This window comes from Podarcis tiliguerta, assembly GCF_965153285.1.
Source record: "Podarcis tiliguerta genome assembly, chromosome: 6".
Classification (NCBI taxonomy): Eukaryota; Metazoa; Chordata; class Lepidosauria; order Squamata; family Lacertidae; genus Podarcis; species Podarcis tiliguerta.
In genome coordinates this window covers 43449206-43474099 of record NC_139539.1, presented here as the reverse complement: position 1 = coordinate 43474099, position 24894 = coordinate 43449206, and the positions used below count along the sequence as shown (strand labels likewise).

Genomic DNA, 24894 nt, shown 5'->3' with positions numbered 1-24894 from the left:
CTTCTTTTGCTAGAAAATATAGCCATCCGCTTTTAGGGGTAAGGGGCAGAGTGTGTTCTGTTATTTGCGTCTGTATTGTGTAATCGCTAAAGCAGTTTCCAGAAGCTTGTCTGTCTCTGTTAGGTACTTAGCTGACTTTCATCGCTTACGTATGCAAAATCTACAGCAGTCTTTAATGTGCTATTAATGTGTTCAAGGATAGCATAATTACATCAATGGAACCACAAAGGCAACAAGGATTCAATGACTTGCCCCAAAACAGTGTTGAGATTCTATGGCAGAGCCAAATGTGGAGCCTGTATTTGGGAAACTTGTTTTTGAGTTACTTTTCTTTTTGCTGCCATATATTACAGCAAGTATTGGCTTCTGTTCTACTACCTAATGAAAGATTTGTTACTTAAAATAGCATGCTAACAGACCTGGATAAAGATAGGGGGGTTGTACTTTGATTACGGTAGCAACTATGAGCATTGCATCCATATTAAACCTAAGGACACAGCAGGAAACTTTGAAAAACCATGCCAACATTCTGTGGATGTCACCAGCTAGTCCCTACTGCCACTTTTGACTTGATAATGCTGGGTTAGCTCTAATTCACATTGTTTTATGCAGCTCTGAAGTATAGACCGAAGCATAAGGCTGAGCTGAGTGCATGATTACTCACTTCTTCCATGAGGATTCACATGAGACGAAAGGCTATGTGACTGTGAGAAGGAAGGGGATTTGCCCTTTTCTGAGCTGCCTTATTTTGTGATGGTAGAGTTGAGGTAGGAGATAAGCACTGATGAAGCAGAATGGATGAAGGGAAAAAGGAAGGTCATTTTGTCTCTTACCGATGATCAAGACAATATCTTCAGAGACTAAGGTTAGCACCACACACACAAGGCAAAACTCAAATGGGTTGGTGACAACCACTATTTTTACAAACTTAATATGCTGCATAGACTTCCAAAGGCTCTTCTAGATGATTATTTTTTTGTGGATGATACTATTTCATCACTCCTTGATGCTAGATGATTTGCACCAGATATGTGCAGTCTGTGTCTCAAATTGTAGCAATTCTCAGTTGTTTTGCTTGTCCCATGCTTGAAATGAAGGATTCCTATTACTAAGCGATAATAATTTTTGTAGGGTCCTGGCATCATCTTCACATTTTTCACAGCACTAGTAATAAGCTTTCTTTCTTTTCCTGTCTGTCTGTCTGTTTTTTGTTTTTGTTTTGCATCATAAGAGTGCTAAAACTTGATTACGCCCCAACCATCCCCCAGTATTCTACTTGGACCACCCACTGTCTATTTAAATCAAATCAAAGACCCTGCATTTCCTCCATGGGGAATATGTTTTTGTTTGTTTGTCATAATGGTATCAATATAGCAGCCCACCGACATGCTGAATATGCTTGTGGGGAAAATGCTTTGAATGTAATAATGCTTCTGAAACATTTTGGTAGGTGATGCTGGGGAGGCTACTTAAAATTTTGAGGGGGGAAATAGCTGATGAGGAAAGAGTGAAATTTCCTCCTTCCTCCCACTTTGCTGCTCAGCTGAACAAAATTGCTTCCCATTGTTTGGGGCTTCATTACACACATCAGTTACCCATCAAACATTTTTGCACCATAACTAAAGTCAGCATTACCCCACACCTGTACTCTGGACTGGAGATTGCAGACCAAGGTGTCAGCTTTGTGGTACCCTGGCCCTGGCTGTTGTACACTCATCTATGTCACATGTTTCCTTGTCTTGGCAGCTCACATGTTTTGCTCAACAGTTCCGCTCCAACTGTAGAAACATTTGTTTTCAGCTTGGAGATGTCTGGTTGGCTTTTGTTAAACAACTCCCATGTTCCATCCTGGAAGGCATTACTTCTCAGTGAAAGAGCCAGTGTGGTGTAGTGGTTAAGAGCGGTAGACTCGTAATCTGGTGAACCGGGTTCGCGTCTCCCCTCCTCCACATGCATCTGCTGGGTGACCTTGGGCTAGTCACACTTGTTTGATGTCTCTCAGCCCCACTCACCTCACAGAGTGTTTGTTGTGGGGGAGGAAGGGAAAGGAGAATGTTAGCCGCTTTGAGACTCCTTCGGGCAGTGATAAAGCCGGATATAAATCCAAACTCTTCTTCAAACTCTTTTTTCTGTATACTGATGGGAGTCAGCATTCTTCACCTGATCTTAACATTGGCAAAAGGTTTACAACCTTAGCCCTCTGGAGATCCTTTGTCATTCAGTTCCTGTGCAAGAGAAATACTAAACACTGGAAAGGGATGATGCCCCTGAAGATCCTGATTAAAGTTAGAATTGATTCTCACTGCAGGAAGAAGTTACATGATGCTCCTCCATACCACAAAAAAAACAAAGACAGTTCAAGGTTTCAGGGAGAAGGCTTAAAACCTAGACTTTTCCTTGACACACTAGATTTTAATATGTAGAAGTATTTTCTATGTTTCCCCCTCTGTGGGGCAGCATTTTACTATGTGAGCTCCCACCTACAGCCTCTGAAGTGGTGCAACCAAGACATAGGTCTTCTACTTCATTAAGAACTGTAATTACTGATTTGGCAGGATATCACAAAACAGAGACAAGAGATGTCTGGAATGCTGACTTAAGACGTATGGAACTGTTAGCCAGTTGTGCTATGGCCTGGTGTATCTGCCGTGTAGGGCTCCAGAAGCAAGGTAGTCTTGCTTTTCCCACATGCATGTGTGCATGCTCTTTGTGGTTTTGTGAATCATGTTGATTCTCTTAGATCTGGAGAGCCATGTTCCCCATAGTCACTTAGGATGAATAGAAAATATCACTCAATCTGCTGTCTCTTAATTTTGGAAGAGAAAGTACAGTAAATTGGTGTCCTCCACTATGGTGCTTTTCAGATGTTGTTGGACTGCACCTCCCAACATCTCTTGACAATTGGCCGTGCTGGTTGGGGCTGGACGGAGTTACTAGTCCAACAATATTTGGAGGGCACAACAGTGGCCACAGTAGCGGCATGAAGATGGGAAAATGCTGTTGTATCTTAGAGCCTAACTGGTCACTGTGATGTGTACGCTTTTGTAAATAACAGTCCATTTCATAATACATCTGATTTATCATGTTTCCTCTCTCCATGAGCCATGTTGCCTGTCTTTATTGATTTGCAACATTTTCTTTTCCTAGATGGCTTACTAGTCCATTTCCTAATAGAGAGAGGTTAACAGCGTGATTTGCTGTTTCTTAATGTGCTGCATAAGATATTCATTAATATGAACAGATGACATATGCAAATAATACAAAATGCCTCAAGGCGATTAAATTCAATACAGACTGTAAAGATTTACAGAAGGATCATGCAAAACTATGCTGGGACAATAAAATGCAAAATAAAAATTCATTGTTGATGGGTTTAAAAATGTCTAAACATTTTAACAGCTTAATTGTATAGCAGTCATTGCATAGCTAATTATGTAATAGCTACATACTAACTTGGCATACGAGAATATAGTTAAACACCTCATTAGTGCTTATGGCTCAGTGGCCCAGAAAAGATCTTAGTTATTTTCCCCAAGTTCTGAGCACCGCAGGATGTTGATGACCTTTTAAAATTCTGTCTGCTTTAAGGCCACTGCGTTCTTACGCAAAAAATGTTCCACATGTGCATTGGTGCCTGTGAATCTGCCTCATATGATAATGGTTACTATGGGTCTGCTATTGATATAATCGGCTACGGGTACACCCCGTCCAAAGTTTAAGATGGCAAATAGATGTAAATCTAAGAGTGGGATATAAATTTAAAGAATAAAACGTTAGGCTGTTTCGAAAGAGAGAAGATGACGATCATGACAGTGATGATAATGATAAATATTATGCCAGTCTGGTCTGAATATTTCAGGTTGCATGTTATAATAGGTGCACAATTGCAGTGGGAATGTAACCACCTACATTGCTTAGTCTGAAACCAAATGACTGATCAATGTGTGCTATATTAGTGGAATCAGATTTGTGGATTTGTACATGCAGAGAAAAACCAAGTTTACTGTGCAGTAATGGTGCTGAGGTGTGTCCCCCAAAAATTGTCCTACAGGGTGGAGCAGAAGAGCCAATGTCTCACCCTCAGATATTGCAGACTCCAACTTTCACCTGCTCTGACCACTGGCCATGTTGGCTGGAGCTAAAAGGGGCTGTAGTCCAGGCCATCGGAAGGGCACCACATTGGCTACTCTGGATAAGAGAATGTGCAACTAATATAATCCGTCAAAACGCTGATTAGTAAATTTTGGGGCTTGCTTGTTTTCTTTGCTTTATTAAGATCAAGCCGCCTAGACTACATAAGCTTGGAGTGGGAAGGAGGAGTTGTCACAGGGTGACAGGGAGAGAGAGGCAGCTTCAGTGATGGAATGTTTAGGGAGAAATGTAATTAGCAAGATGCTTCACTTTTATGCCCTGCAGAATGCCTAGCAAAATACTGGTGCAAATGAAATGTGTGACGCATTTCTCCTAAAGCTCCCATTAAATTTAATTGAGGTGGATTGCACCCTAAACTGTGTAGCAGTTGTAGAAATTGTAAATGAAACTGATATAAAATGCTAGTGCAAAGAGGTGCCCAGTTGGCGGGGGGTTCAAAAAGTATGATCAGAATTCAACACACCTTTCTTCCTAGTTGGAAGATCAGCTCAGACCATTATATAATAGTCTGGTTATTATATTGTATATATTGTAATATATTGTAAGAAAAATGCTATTGTCTGAGCTACCAGCCCTCCATAACTACACACCTTATCAATAGTTGTGACATTACCTAATCATTGTATGGAGACTATGATTTTTTCACTTCAGTATGTAAGCAAATTGCTGGTTAAATATGTTAAGAGGGACACGTAGGAGCTTTTCTATGAAACTGGAGTGTTCTTAATGAGGGCCACCCACAACGTTTTGTTCTGAACTTCCTTGTTCTGGAATAAGAGATTACGTGTTGCCCTAAAATAAAGTCTTATGTAACCACTGGTACCCTGAACATGAACTCTTGCTGCCTTTGGAACATATTGTTTGCCTTTTCTATCGGCCTCATAACAAACCATAACTGGCCCTTTTGCATACCAAAGGCCTAGACTTCATGGATGCTTTTCACAAAGTATATTTAAGAGGAAATAAAATCTTCAATGACTTGCTTTGCTTTGGCCCAGCCCTGAAACTACAAGAGTTAAAGTACAACATTTGCTTTGATGGGTTACATTACATAAACTGAGTAAGTATGTTTATAGTATTTTAGTTTCATAGGCATGGGTCACTTTTAGATGGAAAGCATTCCAATTTCTTTGCTCACTAATACCCAAAACAGATTACATTCCTTAGAGCCCAAGACACATACTGTAGTCACTAATATTCTCAAATATGAATCTTCATTAACAAGCTACTCCATTTCTATGCAATGTACTTTGTGGCAAGAACAACAAATGAAGATTGATTTGCAAGCACATTTTGTCAAGATGTAAATGATGTGTGTTAAATACTTCCCCGTCCTGAGTAGCATGCATCTGAGTTGGTTAGAAGAATTCAATTAAAGTAAAAGCCCAGCCAATGCTGCTATTGTTCATGTACGCAAAGGCAGATTATGTATGTAACAGCAGTGGGTGGCATAGTAGGGTGGCCCCAGTCACCTAACTTCTGACTGGTCACATAACATCTGCTTGTGGGGAGGAAGAGGGAGAAGTGGTGAAGAGTTTGGAATAGTGCAAATGCACCAGCAGAGCCAGTCCATGTTCCTGCTGGTGTGTTTGCACTGTGCTAACCTCTTCACCACCTCCCTCTCCACCTTCTGTGTACTGCCAGCCACACAACCGACCAGAAGTCAGGTGAGAAGCAGAGTCCCACCACGCTGTCTGCTGCTGGTATGTATGTATGTATGTATGTATTCATTCATAGCATTTGTATCCCACTCTTCAGCCAGAAAGGCTCCCAGAGTGGCTTACATATCAATATCAATACATATATATAAACAGTAGCTACCAATTACTACAATCCAAAAAGTTAGAACATAAATAGAAAACAAGGTGAGGAAGGAAGATGAAATCAAGCTAACTTATGTTACCAGGGTCTCATATCAACTAACTGACATCGAAGCAGACAGGTCTAAAAACAGGCCTTGTTGGACCCTTGAGAAATAGCCTGGTTTCCCTACCTTCCCTGAGGTGTCTGCAGCAGAAATGTGTTGATCTTATGGGGAGTGGTTTGGCTTTCTGGAGCCTAACTGGCTTCTCTTTACTCTACCATTCAGAGCAGATGGTTCTGTTGCTCCATCTCAGTCAGTTCTGAAATCCTTCATGAGTGGGGAGGAGCAGCCCAGGCTTTCTGGTGAGAGCAGTAGCATGTGGAAATGGCAGTTCCTCGTGTCTGCTTGTTCTTCTTTTCATCACATGGCTGTTGGAAATGATGGGCGGTGGGGGTGGCAAACCAATTATTCCCTTTTTACCTTTTCTGCCATGTACACACTATGACAGGAGTGCCCTGAACTATTTTTTGCAATGTCTTTGGCTGACAAAATGAATTTCTGTGAAACAGATTATCTGACAGGATAATATTGGGCACTCTGCTTTCTTTCTTTCTTTTTCTTTTTGAAAATTTGATGTTTCATTTCCATTCATAAGCAGAAGTGGAATATTTTGTATACATCAGTCTAGTACAGTTCATGGGAAATCATTTGCCTCAATATTCCCATTTTGTATTTTTTTGTGTGAACTGCCCTGGGATCTTTGGATGAAGGGTGGTGTACAAATTTAATAAATAATAATAAGAAGAAGAAGACAGAATATCACCCAGAAAATTTTATTATCATTCCTGTCAACACTCGTATAGTCTTCAGGAACTGTTGCTGAAGTTTTGAAGTATTTACGCATACTTTAAAAGTGTTCTCCATTGTTGGTTTATCTTCTTTCAGAAACGTGTGCTGTCAACAATGGAGGCTGTGACAGCAAGTGCCATGATGCAGCCACTGGCGTGCACTGCAGCTGCCCAATGGGATTCATGCTTCAGCCTGATAGAAAAACGTGCAAAGGTAAATGGCAGCCAAATGTATATCCAGTGTATGGGAGATCACGTTCCACAGAACAGGACTGGACCTCGTAGAGTTCCTTCTTCAGTTTACAAGTTGGAAAGTCAAATTTTACCTAGATGGGGCACTATAATTACGTGACGTCTCCCAGTGCCCCTTTCCATGAACTGCCTCATTTAGCTGTTGCCTCCACAGAGCCGTCAAAGGTATCCTCATCAACTGAGTTTCATAGTAACTCTGTCCTTAAAATTTATTGTGACATGAATTAAAACGGTTGATCCAAATCTAAGAGATGATTGCAGCATTTTCACCAGAGGCTGTTGGTGACAACTGTCTTAGCCATTGCTTTGACCTGGTTTTCCAAGTGTAGCAATGGATCTGAGCCCAGCTTTGGCTGGGGAGGGCGGGATATAAATAATTTATTATTATTATTATTATTATTATTATTATTATTATTATTATTATCTGGTGAGCAGCCCAAGGTAGTGAAACCTCCATGTTCTAGCTTCATTCCCTCTTCACAGCTCTACCAAGTGTTATTATTTCAAAAGCCTACCAACCTTTTCATTATTTCTTGACAAAGAAATGGGAAACATAGAAAATTGCCTTCTATCACATCAGACCATTGGTCTACACTGACTGGTGCTTGAACTCCAGAGTTTTTTTCAGTCCTGTTTGGAGATACAAGGGATTGAACCTGCAAAACCTTCTGCATGTAAAACATGTGCTTTGCCGCTAAGCTACAGTCCCGAGGACTTTCTCAAAAGATTCTCCCCTCTTCCTCTGCATCCCCCACCACACGCAAGTGCGGTTGTTACTTATTTGTTGAATGGGACATTTTCAATACAAGGTAGCACTTCTGTTGTGGGGATTTCCCATTTACCCAGCACTCAAAACTCTGCTGATTTTTTGCTAAGAAAATGCTGTTTCTGCCCCTACTTCTCAGCTATGGTATCTTTTTGCAGTTGGGAGTGTTGAGTGAAATATCATTCCTGTCTCCTGAGTGTTTATTGAGTAGTGCCCATGGCCCCAAGCAACACAACTCCCCAAGATGCCAGTGCCATTTAGAAAGGGGATCAATTTATTTTTTTGTTACTTTTGAAGCTGAGCGTCAATCTGCTCTACAACTCTCCTGGCCTTATGCTGCCTCCCTCCCCGCACCCTCCTTCCCATCACAGCAATGTTCATCCATGGACTGTTGGCATTTTGGAGACTGGGCCTTCCAGAGTTAAAGCTATATCTCCCACTGATAAATATGTACATGCGTGAGCACACACGGCTTCCCTCCCCCTTGGTTAATTACATGAGGACAGGGTATCATGCTATTGCTGCTGGATTGGCATTAGCATGAATATGAGTGAGAGAAGCGTGTAGGCTTTTTTATCATCTGGAAAGGCTTGCAGAGAAAAAGGTGAGACTCCACAAATGGAGGGCGTCTGTGTTCTGTCTCTGGCAGCTCCAGGGAACGTGACCTTAGTTAAAAGGGGGGGAAAGCCCTTCTGCTGAAAGCTGTCTAACCGCCTTACTGATTCCAGACCCCATTTGCTTCATTATTATTTTTCAGAGCTCACCGCCTCCAAGATGCTAGAGTTCCAGGAAAGCATAATAACCCAGAGCCATATCCCCTGTGTCTGGGATTTTATTACAGTTTGGAGCTGTTTTACTGCTAGTTCACTTCACTCACAATAACAACAACAACAACAATAACGATAATAATAAAAAGCTCCAACTTCATAGTTCCTGCTAGAACTGATGGGATGGGGGAGACACAAGGGAGCAGCCTCAGATGAGGTTTGCTTGAACTTTCTTTCTGGGATTCATCAGCCTTGGTTCATTCTATTTTACAGACCATTTCCTAGCAATAAATTTTCTGGCTTGTAAGTAAAAATATATCTTAACAGGTAGCAGAAGCTATTTGAGAATTTAGGGAATCGTGTGTGAGGGGGGGGGGGTGGATGTGGGAGAGAGAAATGTTGATTTTTGCAAAACAGCCAAATTGTAAAGGTGTTTTTTTTTAGTCCACATTTATTTTCAAATTCACTGTTCTTTGAAAACTATTTCCTCTTCCAATATAGTTATTTGCAGTCTGTCCTGTTCATTATTTGAGTACTCAGAGCTAGTTAACCATTGCATCCAGACAGTGATTATTGTGATTTTGGACCTAAGACTGGTCTTAGCCTTCATGTGCAGGGAGCTAATAAGGCTAAGCCACTGCCACTTCCCCACCCCTCTCCACTTAGGGCACAATCCTAAGGGGGTGTTGCAAGGCTCATAGGATACAGCAGATCTTTTCCTCTGCCTATGGAGAGGGAGGCCAATGAGCAGATAAGGGGATCTGGTCATACAAGCCTCCCTGTTGCGGGCACAGAAACCCCACTGGCACTTGCTGTTTTGCTGTTTGTGCTCCGATAGTAGTAATGGCATGCTGGGAACTCAGCAGAAGAGGCTTTGGATCCAGCCAATTCAAAGGTCTCTCATTCCTCCAACACATTCCAGGAATTGCCAGGTTGGTGGTGGTGTGTCAAGTGTGCTAGTCCTAGGACTGTACTTACTTTCCATCTCAATGGGGCAGGCAGGTGAAGAAAAACACCAGATCAGGGGGAACACACCTTTTTTTCTGCTAATGTGAACCTACCAAGGTGTTGGATATGACAGTTCCTCCATCTTGGATTCTCTCTTTCCCATAAGATTGTCCTGCTCAACTTCTCATCCAGATACAGTAGAAGACAACCTGCTGGGCAGTACTGCTCACTTAACCTCCAGTTGATCACACCATTGCTGCTTACCAAGAAGTAGAGGGTGAGGTGGCAGTGAGGTCAGTGCAGTGCAGACTCACTTGCAAGAGCACCAGATTGACTCTGCCAGTGTGTTTGCACTACACTGACCTTACTGCTGCATTGCCCCTCTACCTCCCAATAAACAGCAGCAGCACAACCAACCAAGGATCTTGTGAGTGGCAGCAGCCCACCATTGCTACTGTCCAGTCATTGGTTGTTGTGAACCTACAGTCTTAGCCATATAGCTGTCCTTTCTCAACAACTGGTGGCTTCCTGCTCATCTTTAACATAACGCTTCTGCTTCAGAACAATGCTCTGGGTAGCCTGCGCACTGTGTGCATGACCAACATCAACTTAGGCAACAGAACTTGTGCACAAGGATGTATTTTGAGCAACCGCCTCTGAGGAAGGTGGCTACACTTGTAATGTCACTTACTATACCTACATGGTGGGCTACATTCTTCTTACTATAAACAGTTCATCTCTCTCACCTTTCTGGTGCTGTTCTGCTTCCCCCACCCCCACCCCAAAAGTGGGAATGGAGGCCACATTCTAGACAGAACTTAATTGCACATCTAAGTCCCTGCTTGAACTGGTTCCTTTCGGCTCAGTGCGCATCTAAGCCAAGGTTTGGCTTAGCATGTTTGTTTTTGTTTTTTTAAATAATATTTTATTAAGATTTTCACATAAGAAAAAAGAAAAATACAAAAATAAAAACAAATAAAAACAATTCAATTTTCATAATATTTCTTGCGTTTGCTTATTTCCTGGACCTCCCCACACCTCCCCTCTCTGCATTCCAGTTCAATTATTTATTCAGCAAATCCCTTGTTTGTTCAAATCAGGGCTTGTGGTTATTACTGAGGACCCCCTATTTTTCAAAAGCCAAGCAAATCAGAAGGAGTTGAGGTTGGATGGGTTGAGTGGGAGGGGATGGAGGATGCATCAAGCTGCTGTCAGTGGGGCAGCCAGCAAAGCTGCATGTCCACTGTGGCTGCTGCTGCTTTTCTGCTACTGAGAAAAGCTGCTCCACCTCAGTGCCAGGGGAAGGTAGTGTCATGGTGCCTGGAAGTGAAGGGTGATCAGCTGCCCCATTCTCCGTCGGCCTGTGGGAAGGCAGCTCATATCAGCAGTGTTATCAACTAAGATCATTGTGCAATATTGGTGGTGCCTTGAAATTAGCTGCTCTGTTCTCCCTTGCACGAGGAGTGATATATTGCCAAGTCAAAAATGTTATCGTGATGTGATTTCAAAACTGATTTTGGCCAATACAGTATATTGAAAAATTGCACACTGCTAAAACAGGCCATAAAATATGTGGTATTACCATGCAAAAATGACAAAGAAATAGTTGGAGGGAAGGCAAGGGATGGGGCTGCAAATCCCATGGGTGCATTCCATGGATTCCCAGGGGTCCCCGGACCCCTAATTAGGAACCACTGGCCTAGAACAAACCTTGATGACAGCATATGGGGGACGGAGGAGAAAGCTTAATCAGAAGCTCTGGTTCAAATGGCATGCTAGACCAAATTTTGGTTTAGCTGTTATGCCACGCTGAGCTAAAAGGACCCAGGAGGAGCAAAACTGCTACAGTTCCCTCCCTGAGATCCTACCCATTCATGCTAAGCCACGGTTTAGCTTCGTGTTAACGTCACCTGTGTTTTGAACCCAGGAGTACCACCCACCAATTCCATTTCTTCGTTGAGTGGGCATGCATTCAACTGTCACAGTTTCTTAACTAATTCCCTTAGCTAAGCATGTTTTGCCTTGTGTTTTCCCCCTCCCTACTGCAGATATTGATGAATGTAGGTTGAACAATGGCGGCTGTGACCACATCTGCAGGAACACAGTGGGGAGTTTTGAATGCAGTTGTAAGAAAGGATATAAGCTGCTGATCAACGAAAGGACCTGTCAAGGTAAAGTCATCTTGGGATCTTTGCTGAAAAGAGTGGTGCAACTATTGTATGAGTTCAAAGGCTTTAGGCACTGAGCTAGATTTGCTTACAGTTGTGGCCTGCAACATTGGAATGTTCCTTCTCCTAAGCACAAAACATGCTCCAGAGCTAAGAAATTATGGGACCGTTTTCAAGGAAACATGATAGCCAGTCATTTGTTCTGTTCTCCATAAGAGTAAAAAACAGTTGAAATTCTTTGGAAGATCCTGAGATAGGCATGGCTGCATGAGCAGGCCAGATGCTAACTAGCCATGCTTTCAGGCACCCATCCAAGTAGAAAGGGAAGATGCTAAAATACTGCTTCAAAGATGGAAGTGGGACCTGATGCAGAATGGAACTGTATAAATTAGTCTCCACTCCTATTAACACCTGGCAGCTTTTTATTAAGCAGCAATATAATGAACTTATCTGTATGGCAGTTAATTAACACCCTTAATCCCCTTAGGCTTCTTTCCTAACTTCTTAGTCCTCAGTATAATTTGTTGGGAAAAAATAATGTAAAGTTTGTATTGCTGTCTTGATTTAAAAATAAACAAATTCATAAACATGAATTTTAGTTCATCATTCTGAGCACTATAAATGTTGGTTTTATTACTTTGAAAACAAAGTTTGAAACCAGGTGAAAAAAATGAACTTTGTAGTGTAGAAGAGGGAATTTTACCTGCTGAAGTTCCCTGTTTAATGGTTGTGTAAAACAGGAGTTTGTGTATAAAGGAGTTCTGTCTTTTTTCACCTGGACACTCTGTTTAAAACCCTGCTGTCCTGAAATAGATGTTACTTCAGCATATCTTCAGATTCAGAGTACATGCAGGAGAGGATCCACCAGGTATTTAAGCTGGTGGCTGCTTTCCAGGAGCCAGCCCTAGACATTTTGCTGCCTGAAGCAAAAGACAAGATGGCTCCTTCCTATTTAATGTACAAAGTCAGTAGGGCTGACAGTTGATGGATCAGCATTGTCCACCAGACCTGAGGGTACCAGGCAGACCACGTGTCCTGCAACAGAGTGGAATGAACAGGGTCTTGGAAGGAATGGCAAGCGAGAGAGTTGATGCCACTGGCCCCATAACCCAGCATCTGCTGCCTCACTCTACTGTTTCCCTGTGGGTTGTTCCCCTGTCCAGTAGGTTTAATTGGGGTGTCAAGAGGAGAATTTTGGTGATCTTTTCTTTCAGGGGGAGGGGAAAACACCAACATTTAGGCTGCAATCCTGTGTGCACTTACCATCGAGCAAGCCTAGTTGAACTCTGTAGGGCTTATTTCTGCATAGGCATGCATTGCACTATTATTAAGTTATCTGATCAATTTCATTGTATTTTTTAAAAAAATCAAACTCTCATTCAGAAATAAGGTGCAGTAGATTTTTGGGAGATCAACAGCCGAGTCCTCAAAACTGTCATTTCCAAGATAATGGGAATTTATTCTCACTTCTGTGTTTTTTCCCCTTTTGAATAGGAAATGTATGGTAAATTTGTGCTTCCATGCAATTAACATGGCTAGTCTATTTTACTGACTCATGTTTAGTTGCTGCCTTTTCAGTGTAGAGGCCCTTACAGAAAACAGTTAAAAGCAACATTAAAAGAAGTATTAACATTAAATAATTGCAGTACAAAAAATTCAATTAAAAACATTTAAATCCAGTTAGCTCAAAGACCACAGCCAGGTCTGACGGAAAAGGGACATTTTCCTCAATCGTCTGTAAATCCCAGTGGTGCTTAATCCCACTCTGCTAAAGAAATTGTCCCTTCCTATGCTTTACCTCAGCATGACTAATCATAAAAAGGGGAAAGTATTTCTCTTCCTGTACAAATACCTTGGAGACACATAGCACTTTGGGCATGCAAAGTGTTAGCTAGCCCTCATACACTTCACCGCTCACTGACATGATAGCAGGTCACAACCCAGGCCTCAAGAGTCAACCGGCTTGGGTCTACAGCTGGGTTCAACATCAGGGCCTGTTTCCCTCTCCAAATCAGCAGCTGTAAGTTCTCCCCTCCCTTCTGGCTGGGGAAGGCAGCTGCTAACATGTGATGTAGTGCAGGTGTTTTATTCTGACTGCATAAGGCCTGGCCCTAGGGAAGCTGGGCGTGTGTTAGGAGTTGAGGTGGGAAGAGTTGCTTTATGCTTAGGTTATGGCCCCTTTCATCTCCATCCAGGTTCTGCCTTCATGGCTTTCTTTTTATGAGATTGTGGCAATTAGGTAAATGAAGCCAATGACGTAAACATGAAGATAGTAGGCTGGCTGTGGCCAACAGACTGTGCCTTCCAGCGCCAGTGAACTTCCCTTTAGGAAAAGAATAGGTGGCCCTGGCATCTCCCTCAGCAAAGACTCTACTGGGAAAGCATAGTTTCTGCTTGTGGTTACTTCTGAGCATCTCACAGGGAAAGTGGCAGTGGAAAACTTGCAAACTCTCTTCCCATTCCCAGCCCTTTTGCTCCATTTGGGGTTCTTGTGTCAGCCCTGAGATTCAGCCCTTTGCCTTGCATACAAAGTTGAGGAATGTGTTGGCCCTAATCTTGTGACGCACTCCCAAGCTGATACTTCTGTCCTAATTAGTCAGAAATGATTTCCACCTTTCCTCCCCTCCCCAGTTCTGTACTTGTAGTCACTGGCACGGTTTAGAACCACTTTTTCACTCATAAACATTATGTACTAAAAGGATGGGGAAAATATCCCTTTATTCAGGCAGGCAGATAGGCAGTTTTTATCCCAGCATTCCTCCAAGGAGCTCAGAGCAACATACATGGTTCCCTCTCTTTTATCCTCAACAACCCTGTGAGATAGGTTAGGCTGACAGAAAGGGAGTGTGACTGGCCCAGTTGTCACCCAATGAGTTTCATAGCTCTGGAGATTTGAAGCTGGGCTTTTACCTTTTCTCAACCTTCATGATTTTTAGTGTAACATTGTGGTTAAGAGTATTAAGGAGTAATTGCTGTGCATGAAATAATATTGAATATGTGTACTTCAATGCTTATTTTACTTGAGGGGGTTAGGTCTGACAATGCAGCCTGGACTGCAGAGGAAATAATGGCAGTTGGACATATACATATACATATACATATACATATACGTACACACACACACACACACACACACATACATATGTGTGTTTGCTTCTGTTAGAATGACTTTGACAAAAGACTGCTGGCAATGGGTACAGTTTCAAAATCTCTGGTTATTGAGGAAGTAAAATAATCCAGGCCTCAGGGATGTACTGTCTACTTGGTGGAATGTGGCTTATACACTCTTTTCCTGTTCCCAGATATTGATGAATGCTCCTTTGACAGAACCTGTGACCACATCTGTGTAAACACACCAGGGAGCTTCCAGTGCCTGTGTCACAAAGGCTACACACTCTATGGACTCACCCACTGTGGAGGTATCAGTGTGACAGATAAGGATGAATGGGACTTGGCTGTTCTTTGTGACCTCTTTGGCACCTCTTTCTTGAACTTTAAACCTTCTACCTCTCTCAGGTATAACTGTCCTCTTTCTGTTCTAAGCTGAAGCCTAGTGACCTTTGACCTCCAAGGGACCAGTTCAGACTGGTTTTCATTTATGGACAGTAAGCTTTGAGAAAGTCTCCATTGCTCATGTAGTTTCTGCTTCACCCAAAGCAGGGTCCTCCCTGTAATTTTGTCAGTAATCATTCAGTTCTAAGCTGAACACAGAACCTGGAGAATATCAGCAAGCCCAGGAGCTGGATAGAAGTTAGAAAACAGTTCTTGCAAAGGGAGGTTCTTGCACATTGGGTAAGTAAAGTCATTTTTAAATTCAAAGATGACTAAAAACTGTTCCCATTAATGTGCAAGGTAATATTCATTACCTTTCAGAGGTACCTTTCTTTCAGAAGACACTGGTGCTGGCTTCAGTTGGAAATGAGACACTTTACTATGTGATGGTGGATCACAGGCACAGTAAGACAACTGCTGTTATCACAGTAATATAACTCTCCCGTATCTCATGTTGGATGGAAATCTTTAGGCAGGATGCTAATAGCTCAGATTGAGGTCAATCCATTGATTGGGATCTTGCATTCTAAACACCGAGGCCGTGTCTGCTGTCATGCATTGCAGTTTGACATTCCCTCCCACTCTGTGAAGTTGTTAGTAATGAAATTTAGACTGTGTAAAGAAGTGGCCATGTAGAGTGGTGTCTCTGACGTGATACAGCACATTACTGCAGTTTAGACCCAGCAGCTCCTGCCTTCATGGTGCAGACATTAGTAGAATAATGTAATTCGGGATCAGCTCATAACCAGGTAAACAGTGGGTGGCCATACAGGCAGTGAAGCTACCAACATAGACCTGTGAAAATCTGAAAGCACAGACATGGAGAGCCTTTCAGAGTACAGGTCATTCACTGTTTGTGTACCACAAATTACTGGGTGTCTGGTATCCCAGTACTTCTGTCTGGATTATACTGGTGGCTTATCCTTTAAGACAGGAAAACAAAAGCAGGTCTGTTCACTGCAAGGATAAACTCTGCAAATCTAAACACTTGTTGGATCTCACATCATCAGCATAAACATATGTATGTATGGTGCTGTCTATAATGAGTCACACCATTGGGCCATATAGCCCAGAATGATCTGTTCATATTGATAGTGGCTCCCCAGTATCTTGGACAGAGATGTATTCTAATCTTGCTGAGATCCTTTTGATTGTAATCACTAAGTGTGAAACCTTGGAACTTCTACTTCTAATACATGTGCTGTACTACTGATCTCTTCCCAGTGCATCTTAGTGTGTGTCCCTAGTCAGCGAATCTATGTATGGTGAGTTGCTTATTTGATGAATTTTATGGACTCTGTTTGCCCTTGCTTGAAGTGTAGTGAATACTATAGTTTATGCAGAAATATTTCATTTGAATGTTCTTTATAGTTTCTATATAATTTGTCCACAAAACAGTTCTAATACAACAATTCCAGTTTTACACAAAAATTAAACTGAGACTTGCCCAAGCCAATGATTGAACCAAGCAAGGGCTAAACAGGTTTCTTAAAGCCTGGCCTACCATTCCTGCACCTGGACCACAAGAGAGATTTCCACTCCACCCCCCTCTTTCTTGTAAGACCACATTTAGTGAATTATGTTTCCTAAAATATGTTTGCTACTCTTTGCAGAGAGTGGCAGGACCAGACATTTGTCTCTGCGGCTATAAACAAGGTGACAGGAACGATTTGTGTCTTGTCCAGTGGGATGTGAGTAGGGAAAACCCCACTGTGAGTTTTTGGCAGAGGATTTGAGGTGGGTGGAGGGGAACTTCAGAAAGTTTTATGGTTTCTCAATGGAGGGGGAGGAAAGGGTTGGGGTTGTGCCAGCAAGAAAAATGGAAAGACAGATGGAAGGCGTGGAGGGGTTTGTTGGAGCGTGTTGCTGCAGCAGTGTGGCTTGCCACGATAAATATAAGGGAGAGTTATTTCTCTCAAGATGCCCTAGATTATACAGACTGAGGCAGATGCATAAACAGACTGCAGCAATTACACGCACACAAACATGCACGCAAGCAAAGTATGCAGACTGGCAAAAGTGAAGTGCACCTGAAAACTGAAAACACAAATTCGCCCGTTGGGCTCAATTTGCCACTCCTGTCAAATTGGTGCAGATTCATGGTCTTCAGTATGGTAAAACGTAATCACAAATCAGAAACAGCATATTGTCCGAGTGTCAATGTTGTCACGCAGCTTCGTAAGTATTGTTTAAACTGGATGCTAGACCTTTACTTGATGTCTGTCCAAAGTGTGCTAACATTCTGTGGCTGCCAAGTACAGAGCCCCTCTGTACTTGCTTGAGATGAAGCTGTTTCTGCTTAGGCAACCAATTTTGCTCAGTCCTTTGCATGATAACAGGCAGAGCCCAGCTATGGATCACAGGTGTGGACACAGAAATCACATTGCGAAGAGACAGTTGTAGATGGAGTGTGTCTGCATCACTAGCATATTTTGTGAGAAATGTCACATTTAATTGCCCTGCTAGGAGAGGCTTATTGTATGGAATTAGTTGCTTGCAAAGGAAGGTTTCATTTCATTTTTAATCATAGACCTGAGATGCATATGTACAGGAGACTGCACGCTTCCGGTGCACTATTGCTAAATGGGGGGGGGGGGGGAGATTGAGAGAGAGAGACTGGAAACGCTCCTAACAGAAACAAGGGCTATAGGGCTAAGCAAAGGTTCCTCCACCCTTTAATCTTATTTTGGTTCTGGGAGTGGGACTGGCGACTATGTACACACCATATATACAGTTCCCTAAGAAAGCTCTGTAATGGATAAACTACAGCTCCCAATATACTTTGCAGGAAGTTATGCACTACAGTATAACATTTTTTAACAGCGTTTCTGTGCACTGCTCTGGTTTCGCCAAAAGCGGCTTAGTCATGCTGGCCACATGACCCGGAAGCTGTACTCCAGCTCCCTCGGCCAGTAAAGCGAGATGAGCGCTGCAACCCCTGAGTCATCTGCGACTGGACCTAACAGTCAGGAGTCCCTTTACCTTTATGCACTATAAATATGCTTTAAATGGATGGTGTGATCACAGCTGAGAGAGAAGGTTTTACTCAATGCATACCTATGATATGAAAGTACAGCTGCCTTAGACTACCTAAGGAATTTGATTTGAAGGGTGGGCATCCAGGCTCACAGCACATCTTCTTTATGCACTGTGTCATGTTACCTGTTGAGGAAATAAACCAAACAAATCAGTACACTGGGGAGATGGGGGCAACTGGCTAAGTCACACACCAGAATAGAAAAGGAGCTAGATGCTATATCACAAATTTAAAAATGAGTAATTAGACATTTGAAAGGGGGCTGTTTCCTGTTGAAGAAATCAAGCATCATTTTGCAATTTTTATCAAGAGAAATGTAGGCAGCACAACAGAAGATAGCAGTTCTGCTGCTTTGCATGGCGCTGTTTGGGCCCCAGCCGCAGTAACATGAAGGCAATGAAATATTGCAAAGCTTGTAAGTCAAGATGGAAAGGTTTTGGTATTTGGGGGGCTTGTCTACATTTTGCATTCCTTGGCTCAGCTACAGTAAGTGATTAAGAATTTAAATTATATACCAGACACCTGCAGCCAGAGATTTGCCCAGTTAATCTGAAGTAATATGCAAATTTCTGCCTTCCTCACTTTTTCACACTGTTTTCAAAAACCGTCCTTCCTGCTCCAAGGCTTTGTATGATGAGGTTTCCTGCATCTCTCTTCTGCTTCCTTGATCGCATGACCTTCAGCCCTCACCCTCTCAATTCCAGTGCAACGTATCATCCATACATCTTGTGTGGGACTTTCCCCGTCTTCTTCCTTCCTCCATGAACCATACCCTCGGTTATTGTTCCTTGTAGGCTCTGTGTCTCCCTTACAGTAGACTGCACTTCTAATCCCAGGCTCTTGTGTGCAGTGTTCCCTCCATCTTCCGCCTTATTTTACCTCAACCACAACAACTTTGCATGGTTTTACATTCTACCTGCAGCAAGCATCCCTACAGGTTTCTAGGCCCTGCCTGATATTTTATCCCTTCTGATTTCCCCACAACAGATGTATATACCAGTGCTGGTCACATCCAATGTTTAGCCATAAACTTTATCACTTGAAATTATTTGAAAAGAGAGGATCAGGCAGACACCATTAGATAGTTTGATTGTCATTCATCTTGCTTTGCCAAAGTAGGACTTAACTCTGTGCTCTCCTGCTTTAACTTATGGCCTTATTTGAACATTCATTACTCTTCTTTGGAATTCTCTGATTCACACTGAAAGCTGAAAAGGAATCTTATCCAAGACCACATCAAACAATTAATCCATTTTTCATTGCTGGTTTAGGACACTAAGCTCCAGGAATACTGTGTTCCCACAGTAAATTGGATTTAACCTTGTGGAGGAAGATAGAAGTGAAATTAAAAGGGATATGCTAGACAGGTCTTTTAAAATAAAAAAATTAAAGATATGTCCCATCAGTATCATTATTAGGCTTCAGAGATAACTCAGACTCTTGAGTGCAACACGATTATTAACCCAACCCAGGGCTATTCTGTGCCCTTGACAAAGCTAGCTACTTGCACTCCACAATTGTTTTAATTGCTAACTTCAGTGCTCAAAAACTGATGTAGAAAAAATTGAAAAGCACAAAATTTGAAACTGCTAAATAATCTTTGTGAATTATGATGTTAAAATTTAAGTCTCTTAATAGTTTCAATTTCAGGCACATCAAAATCTCAATATGTGTGCTTTTTCTTCTTGTGGTGGCATAAGCCTTGGAAGTCTTCGAGCTGTTGCTGTAACTCCACAGCACAGAACTTCAGCGCCAATATCTTTGTTTCCATTGTGCATCAGTGATTTTTCCAAATGCTTGCAACCTTTAAGTACATCTTCAGTAGATATTTTGTTGATAGATACTGCATATATATACAGGAAGCCAAATAGGGAATTATAGTGGAGCTGTTGTAGCTTGTATGGCCACGACTGAAACAACATAGTAGAAACCTACTTTGAATTTCTGCTTTGGTCCTCGCAGTGCCTCTTCTTGGGCCTCATACTCAAACTGCCATTTCTTTCTCCTTTTTCCTAACCTGTTCTGTCTCAAAGTTTGGTACTATTTCTAGCTCCTTTGCAATCTCAGTAACATCTATCAAAACTTGTTGAAAACCCTCATCAGACCTGGAGCCCACAGGGTAATTCCTGGTCACTTGCAGTTGCCCTTGTCACTGAATTTAAATCAGCTTCCTTATTTTATAGCATTTTGCTCGTGAGATTAACATGGAAAAGGATGTTGTAACATGCGATACCACAAACTGTTTTATTTATTTATTTATATAGAGCATTTGTAGCCTGTTCTTTCACCAAAGAAAGCCTCCCGAGTGGTTTGCATAAAAACAAAACAAGACAATCGCTACCCACGGGTTTACAAGCTTACAAAAAGTGGCTTGCAAAAAGATGAATTGGCACAAACATCAGTTTGGGTGTTCCACAGATGGATATTTGCTCTGTGTTTTAGAGGCAGTATACTTCTGCATGCCAGTTGCCATCTTGTAGTACAAGAAATTGGGGGGCGGGTGGTCAGATCCCCCCAATAAGCCCAATGAGGATTGAGATTGCTTCGTGGCTGTGGAGGGAGGCCAGGAAATGGAAAACTAGGGTGGGGAATGGAATGCACTGGAGTGGGTGGAATGTTGAACAACAACACTGCAGACTCCTAACATTTTGCTGCAGGTCCCATTTGTTGACTGTATGAGGCATCTGGACACAAAAATGGGAAATAACTGGAGACAGCTATCACCACCATGCTTTGCTTTGTGCCCTTTGTTGCCCTCAGGGGAAGGTTGTCACATTCCACTCAGGATTACGGTTTTGAACCAGAATTCTAAAGGGGAGTGACATTCAGAAAATACTGGGGGCGGTGGATTCTTTACCACTGAAATTAGGTGAAGCAAAGTGTTACCTCTTTCCATCTTCAGGGAACTTCACAGACTCGCATGTGTTGCAATGAAGAGTTTGAGAGCTAAGAGTTGTAACTTAGTGGCAGACCACGTGCTTTGTATGAAAAATGGTTCAGTCCCTAGCATCTTCATGTAGGGCTGGAAAACACATCTTGGAGACCTGCTGTCAAGTCATTGTGGACCACAGCTGGGCAGCCAAGTGCAGCCCATTGCTTCTCTCAGTATGGTCCATACTGAGAGCATACAAAGAGAACCCTGCCTTTTTAAAAAATCTGCGTTAGATCTGCTGGGGAGTTCAGACTTTAACCTTCCTGGTAATCCCAAGTAGCTGGGGGGGGGGTACTTTAAAATGGGGGGGGGGAGCCTAGGAGATCTGCCCCTGCTCACGCCAGGAGCTGGAGTCTAGCATGAGTCAGTGAAGTTAACTCTTTATTCACGCGGTGTCAGTGAAGTTAACTCTTTATTCAAGAAACCAAAACGGCACAGGCCTAGTGATCCCAGCAACTCTTCCCAGTAGGCCTGCTCCAACAAGTTGCAAGGATTGAAGATCCCTGCTTTTCCACCACTCTCTAAGGCTCCCCCTTTCCAGTGTCTTTCCCAAGTAGTCACGAACAGCACCAGTGGTGGGAGGCACCAGCACACAGCCCCCCTCTTCATTTCTCTGCGTGTTCTAGGAGACCAGGGGGAAGTGAACTGCTTGCAGCAGGAGGGGAGACTCCCTGGCTTCTTCAGCAGCCTGCCCCTCACTCTCCTGGCCCCTTTCCCCTCCAGCTTCAGAGTTGGAACTGCCCTCTGCCACAGCCTCTTCCTCCTCACCAAACCCTGTTACCTCTCCTGCTTCTGGCACCTCCTCCCAGTCTGCTCCTTTCCTCCGCTTGGCAGCTCATCGTCATCCTACCACCAATCCCCTGGCTCTGAGCCTTCTTCCCCTGAGGTGCTCCAGCTGGTGCCTCCCACCACTCCTATGCATCCAGCCAGTCTGTGACAGCCCAGCACTAGGTGCAGCCCTGCCCATTATATGTGGCCCTGGACACCCACCCACTGCTGCATGTGGCCCTCAGGAAAAAAAGGGTTGCCCATTCTTGGTCCAGGCAGTACTGAGCTAGATGCACCAAGGGTACAAGGTGCATTCCTAACTTTATCCTAGCTAAAAGCTCCCTTGGGATGGGAGAAAGTGAGTTACATAAATAAACAAGATGAAATGGAACCAAGCCCAAGAATGGCTTGGCAGTGCCATATGAGTCAGCACCCAGCCTACTCCAAAGAGTTGGGAGCAAAGCCCATGACCTTAGTGTGCCCCATTGTGTGGGAGTGTGCTTTGGCAAAGCCTGGAAGACTGAAGCCTTTGTAAGTGGAGGTTTCAGAACAAAGCCCTGCCTTCATGAGTTGTTTTGACTCTTCCTCTCCCATTGTTTGCTCGCTTCATGCTAGACCTTTAGCATTGATTTCCATGGTTGTGGTTCTCTGTGTGCCATAATGGGGAGAGCTGCTGAAAGGGGGCAGCATTGGTAGACTGTTTGACACAGCTGTCTTTTGAACTTTAGCAACCAAGCCTTTCCATTTTATTCTGATCTCTGCTCATAGTCACACTCTTGATTTCTGGAATGACTCTAAAGCAGGGTCTGATGAGTTCTTTCTCTCATCGTTGATTACCTATTCTTTATTGGCAAAGGTAGGGATGAGGCAGGCTTCCTGTACAATGGATGGGATTAGACATTTTCTATTGTGGGAAATATTAGATAGACTAAGCAGGCAGCAGGTTGCATTTCTCGACAGTTGATAAGTTTTCCTAGAATAAGTTTAGAGCAGTTTTCCCCAACCTAGTGCCTTTCAGATTCCCCCACCCTGATTATAAATCCCATCAGCGTATCCAGTGACCAGGGATGATGGGAGTTGTGGTCCAACAACATCTGGAAGGCACCAGATTAGGGAAGGCTGGTCTAGAGAAACAAGCAATATTTTCAAAATGTGCCTGCCCTATGTATTTTGGGGCCTATTTATATCTCTGGACCTCCATTACCTCTAAAACGTCACTACCACCAGCTGATGGGGTTGTGCAATTGCATGTTAAGCGCTGAACTTGGCTTTTGGCAGACCACCTAAAAGATGAATTAGCAGTAACATATCAAAAGATGAATTTAGCCTGTGGCAATGCAGCGACACAAATGGCAACATAACTGGGAGTCAGGATGGGCTGGCAGAAAAAGGGCTGGCACAAGCTGAAAAGGTCATATTACTGACTAGGCTGCAGTTCCACCAGATGCTTGGAAATGTGTGTGGAGCAGATTTGTATGTGGAGGTTAAGCACTACTTAGCAGCAAGCTAATTTCCCATGAAGCTCTAGTTTGGCCTTCCCAATTACAGTATGCTTTAAAAAATAAATTGTCCACCAGTCTAAACCTATAATAGGTGTGTGCACACTGGGGAATGGAACATAGGAAGCTGCCTTACCCTGAGCCAGATCTAACTCAGTATTGTCCGCACTGACTGGCAGTGGCTCTCCAGAGTTTCAGGCAGGAGGATTGAACTTTGGACCTTCTGCATGCAAACAAGATGCTCCACCACTGAGCTACACACTGAATGGAAAGCCCTTGTGACCATCATGGAGCGCAGCATTCTAAATGTGCAAGGGAGGACTGTCATCATTTCTAATCACTTCACTCAGTATCAATACCTCTAGCTACATATTTTTCCCATTCTTTGTTAGCCTTTCCAGTCTGTTTTCCTCTGTTTTCTCCTCCACTAACAAACTTGTAAACTGTTGGAAGTGCTGCAGAGATCATCTAGTTTGTACTCTGTTTTATTTAAGAAATTTTGCTAACAGAAGCACCTCAAGGCAGGACCTTATGTCTTTGACTTATGCTGTAAACTCCCATGTATGCTGATGGCACAATATATACAGTATATGAATATTTGATCTGGCAGCTGTCTTTCCTGAATGACAAGGTGAATCAGCAGCAGAGGTTATCGTATGTTTTTATTGTCTTCTCTCCTTCTCCCTCCCTGGTCTCTTTCCCACTTACTCTTTAACACTTGGTTCTTTTTTGTCTGATTACCAACCCATATTATAGTTCTGGAACCAGAATCTTGGATACTCTAATTAGAATGTTCCATTTGTACTATGTTGTCATATACTTATTCATTGCATCTCTTCCGTTGCCCTTCAGATGTCGATGAATGTAGCATCAACCGAGGAGGCTGCAAATTTGGCTGTATAAACACCCCTGGCAGCTATGAATGTACTTGCCCTGCTGGGTGCAAACTTCATTGGAATAAAAAGGATTGCATAGGTGAGTGTAGAAAAGGGCTGAGGTCATGCTGCCCTCCAGAGGCAGAATGTATTTCAGCAGGCAATGTTCTAGCTGAGGACAAAATTACTGTAGTAGCTGAACAGAGAACAAGGAGACTAATTTTAATGTGGCGTTGTTGTATGGCACTGTTTTGATAGTTTAAATTCTGATGCTGTTAAAAAACCACAAAGTTATTAATGAGAATTCCACACGCTGGCCTGGTGCTGTGTGATTGCCAGTAATGCAAAACTTCTCACCATGCTGTGATTTATTGAGAGGAGTGAGATTGCAGAATAGGCAACCACAACATTTTGCTCAAACACAGAAAACTAGCTTAAGTTTCGCAGAAATGTGTTGAACATTCCCATGTGTTTTTTTCTGCAATACAATAAAACCTAGCAGAGGCATGTCCAAAAATGAAATATG

General features: G+C 42.8%; 1 protein-coding gene across 8 annotated transcripts in view; it reads left to right on the top strand.

The window, feature by feature from the left end:
* Window positions 1-24894, top strand: part of SCUBE3 (signal peptide, CUB domain and EGF like domain containing 3) — a 107944-nt gene that overhangs the window by 69632 nt on the left and 13418 nt on the right. For all 8 annotated transcript variants that reach the window (XM_083445666.1, XM_083445665.1, XM_083445663.1 and 5 more), the window contains 4 exons: window positions 6902-7018; window positions 11586-11708; window positions 15008-15124; window positions 24346-24468. In XM_083445666.1, coding sequence (XP_083301792.1) covers window positions 6902-7018; window positions 11586-11708; window positions 15008-15124; window positions 24346-24468 — 480 coding nt within the window. The remainder of the gene's footprint in view (window positions 1-6901; window positions 7019-11585; window positions 11709-15007; window positions 15125-24345; window positions 24469-24894) is intronic.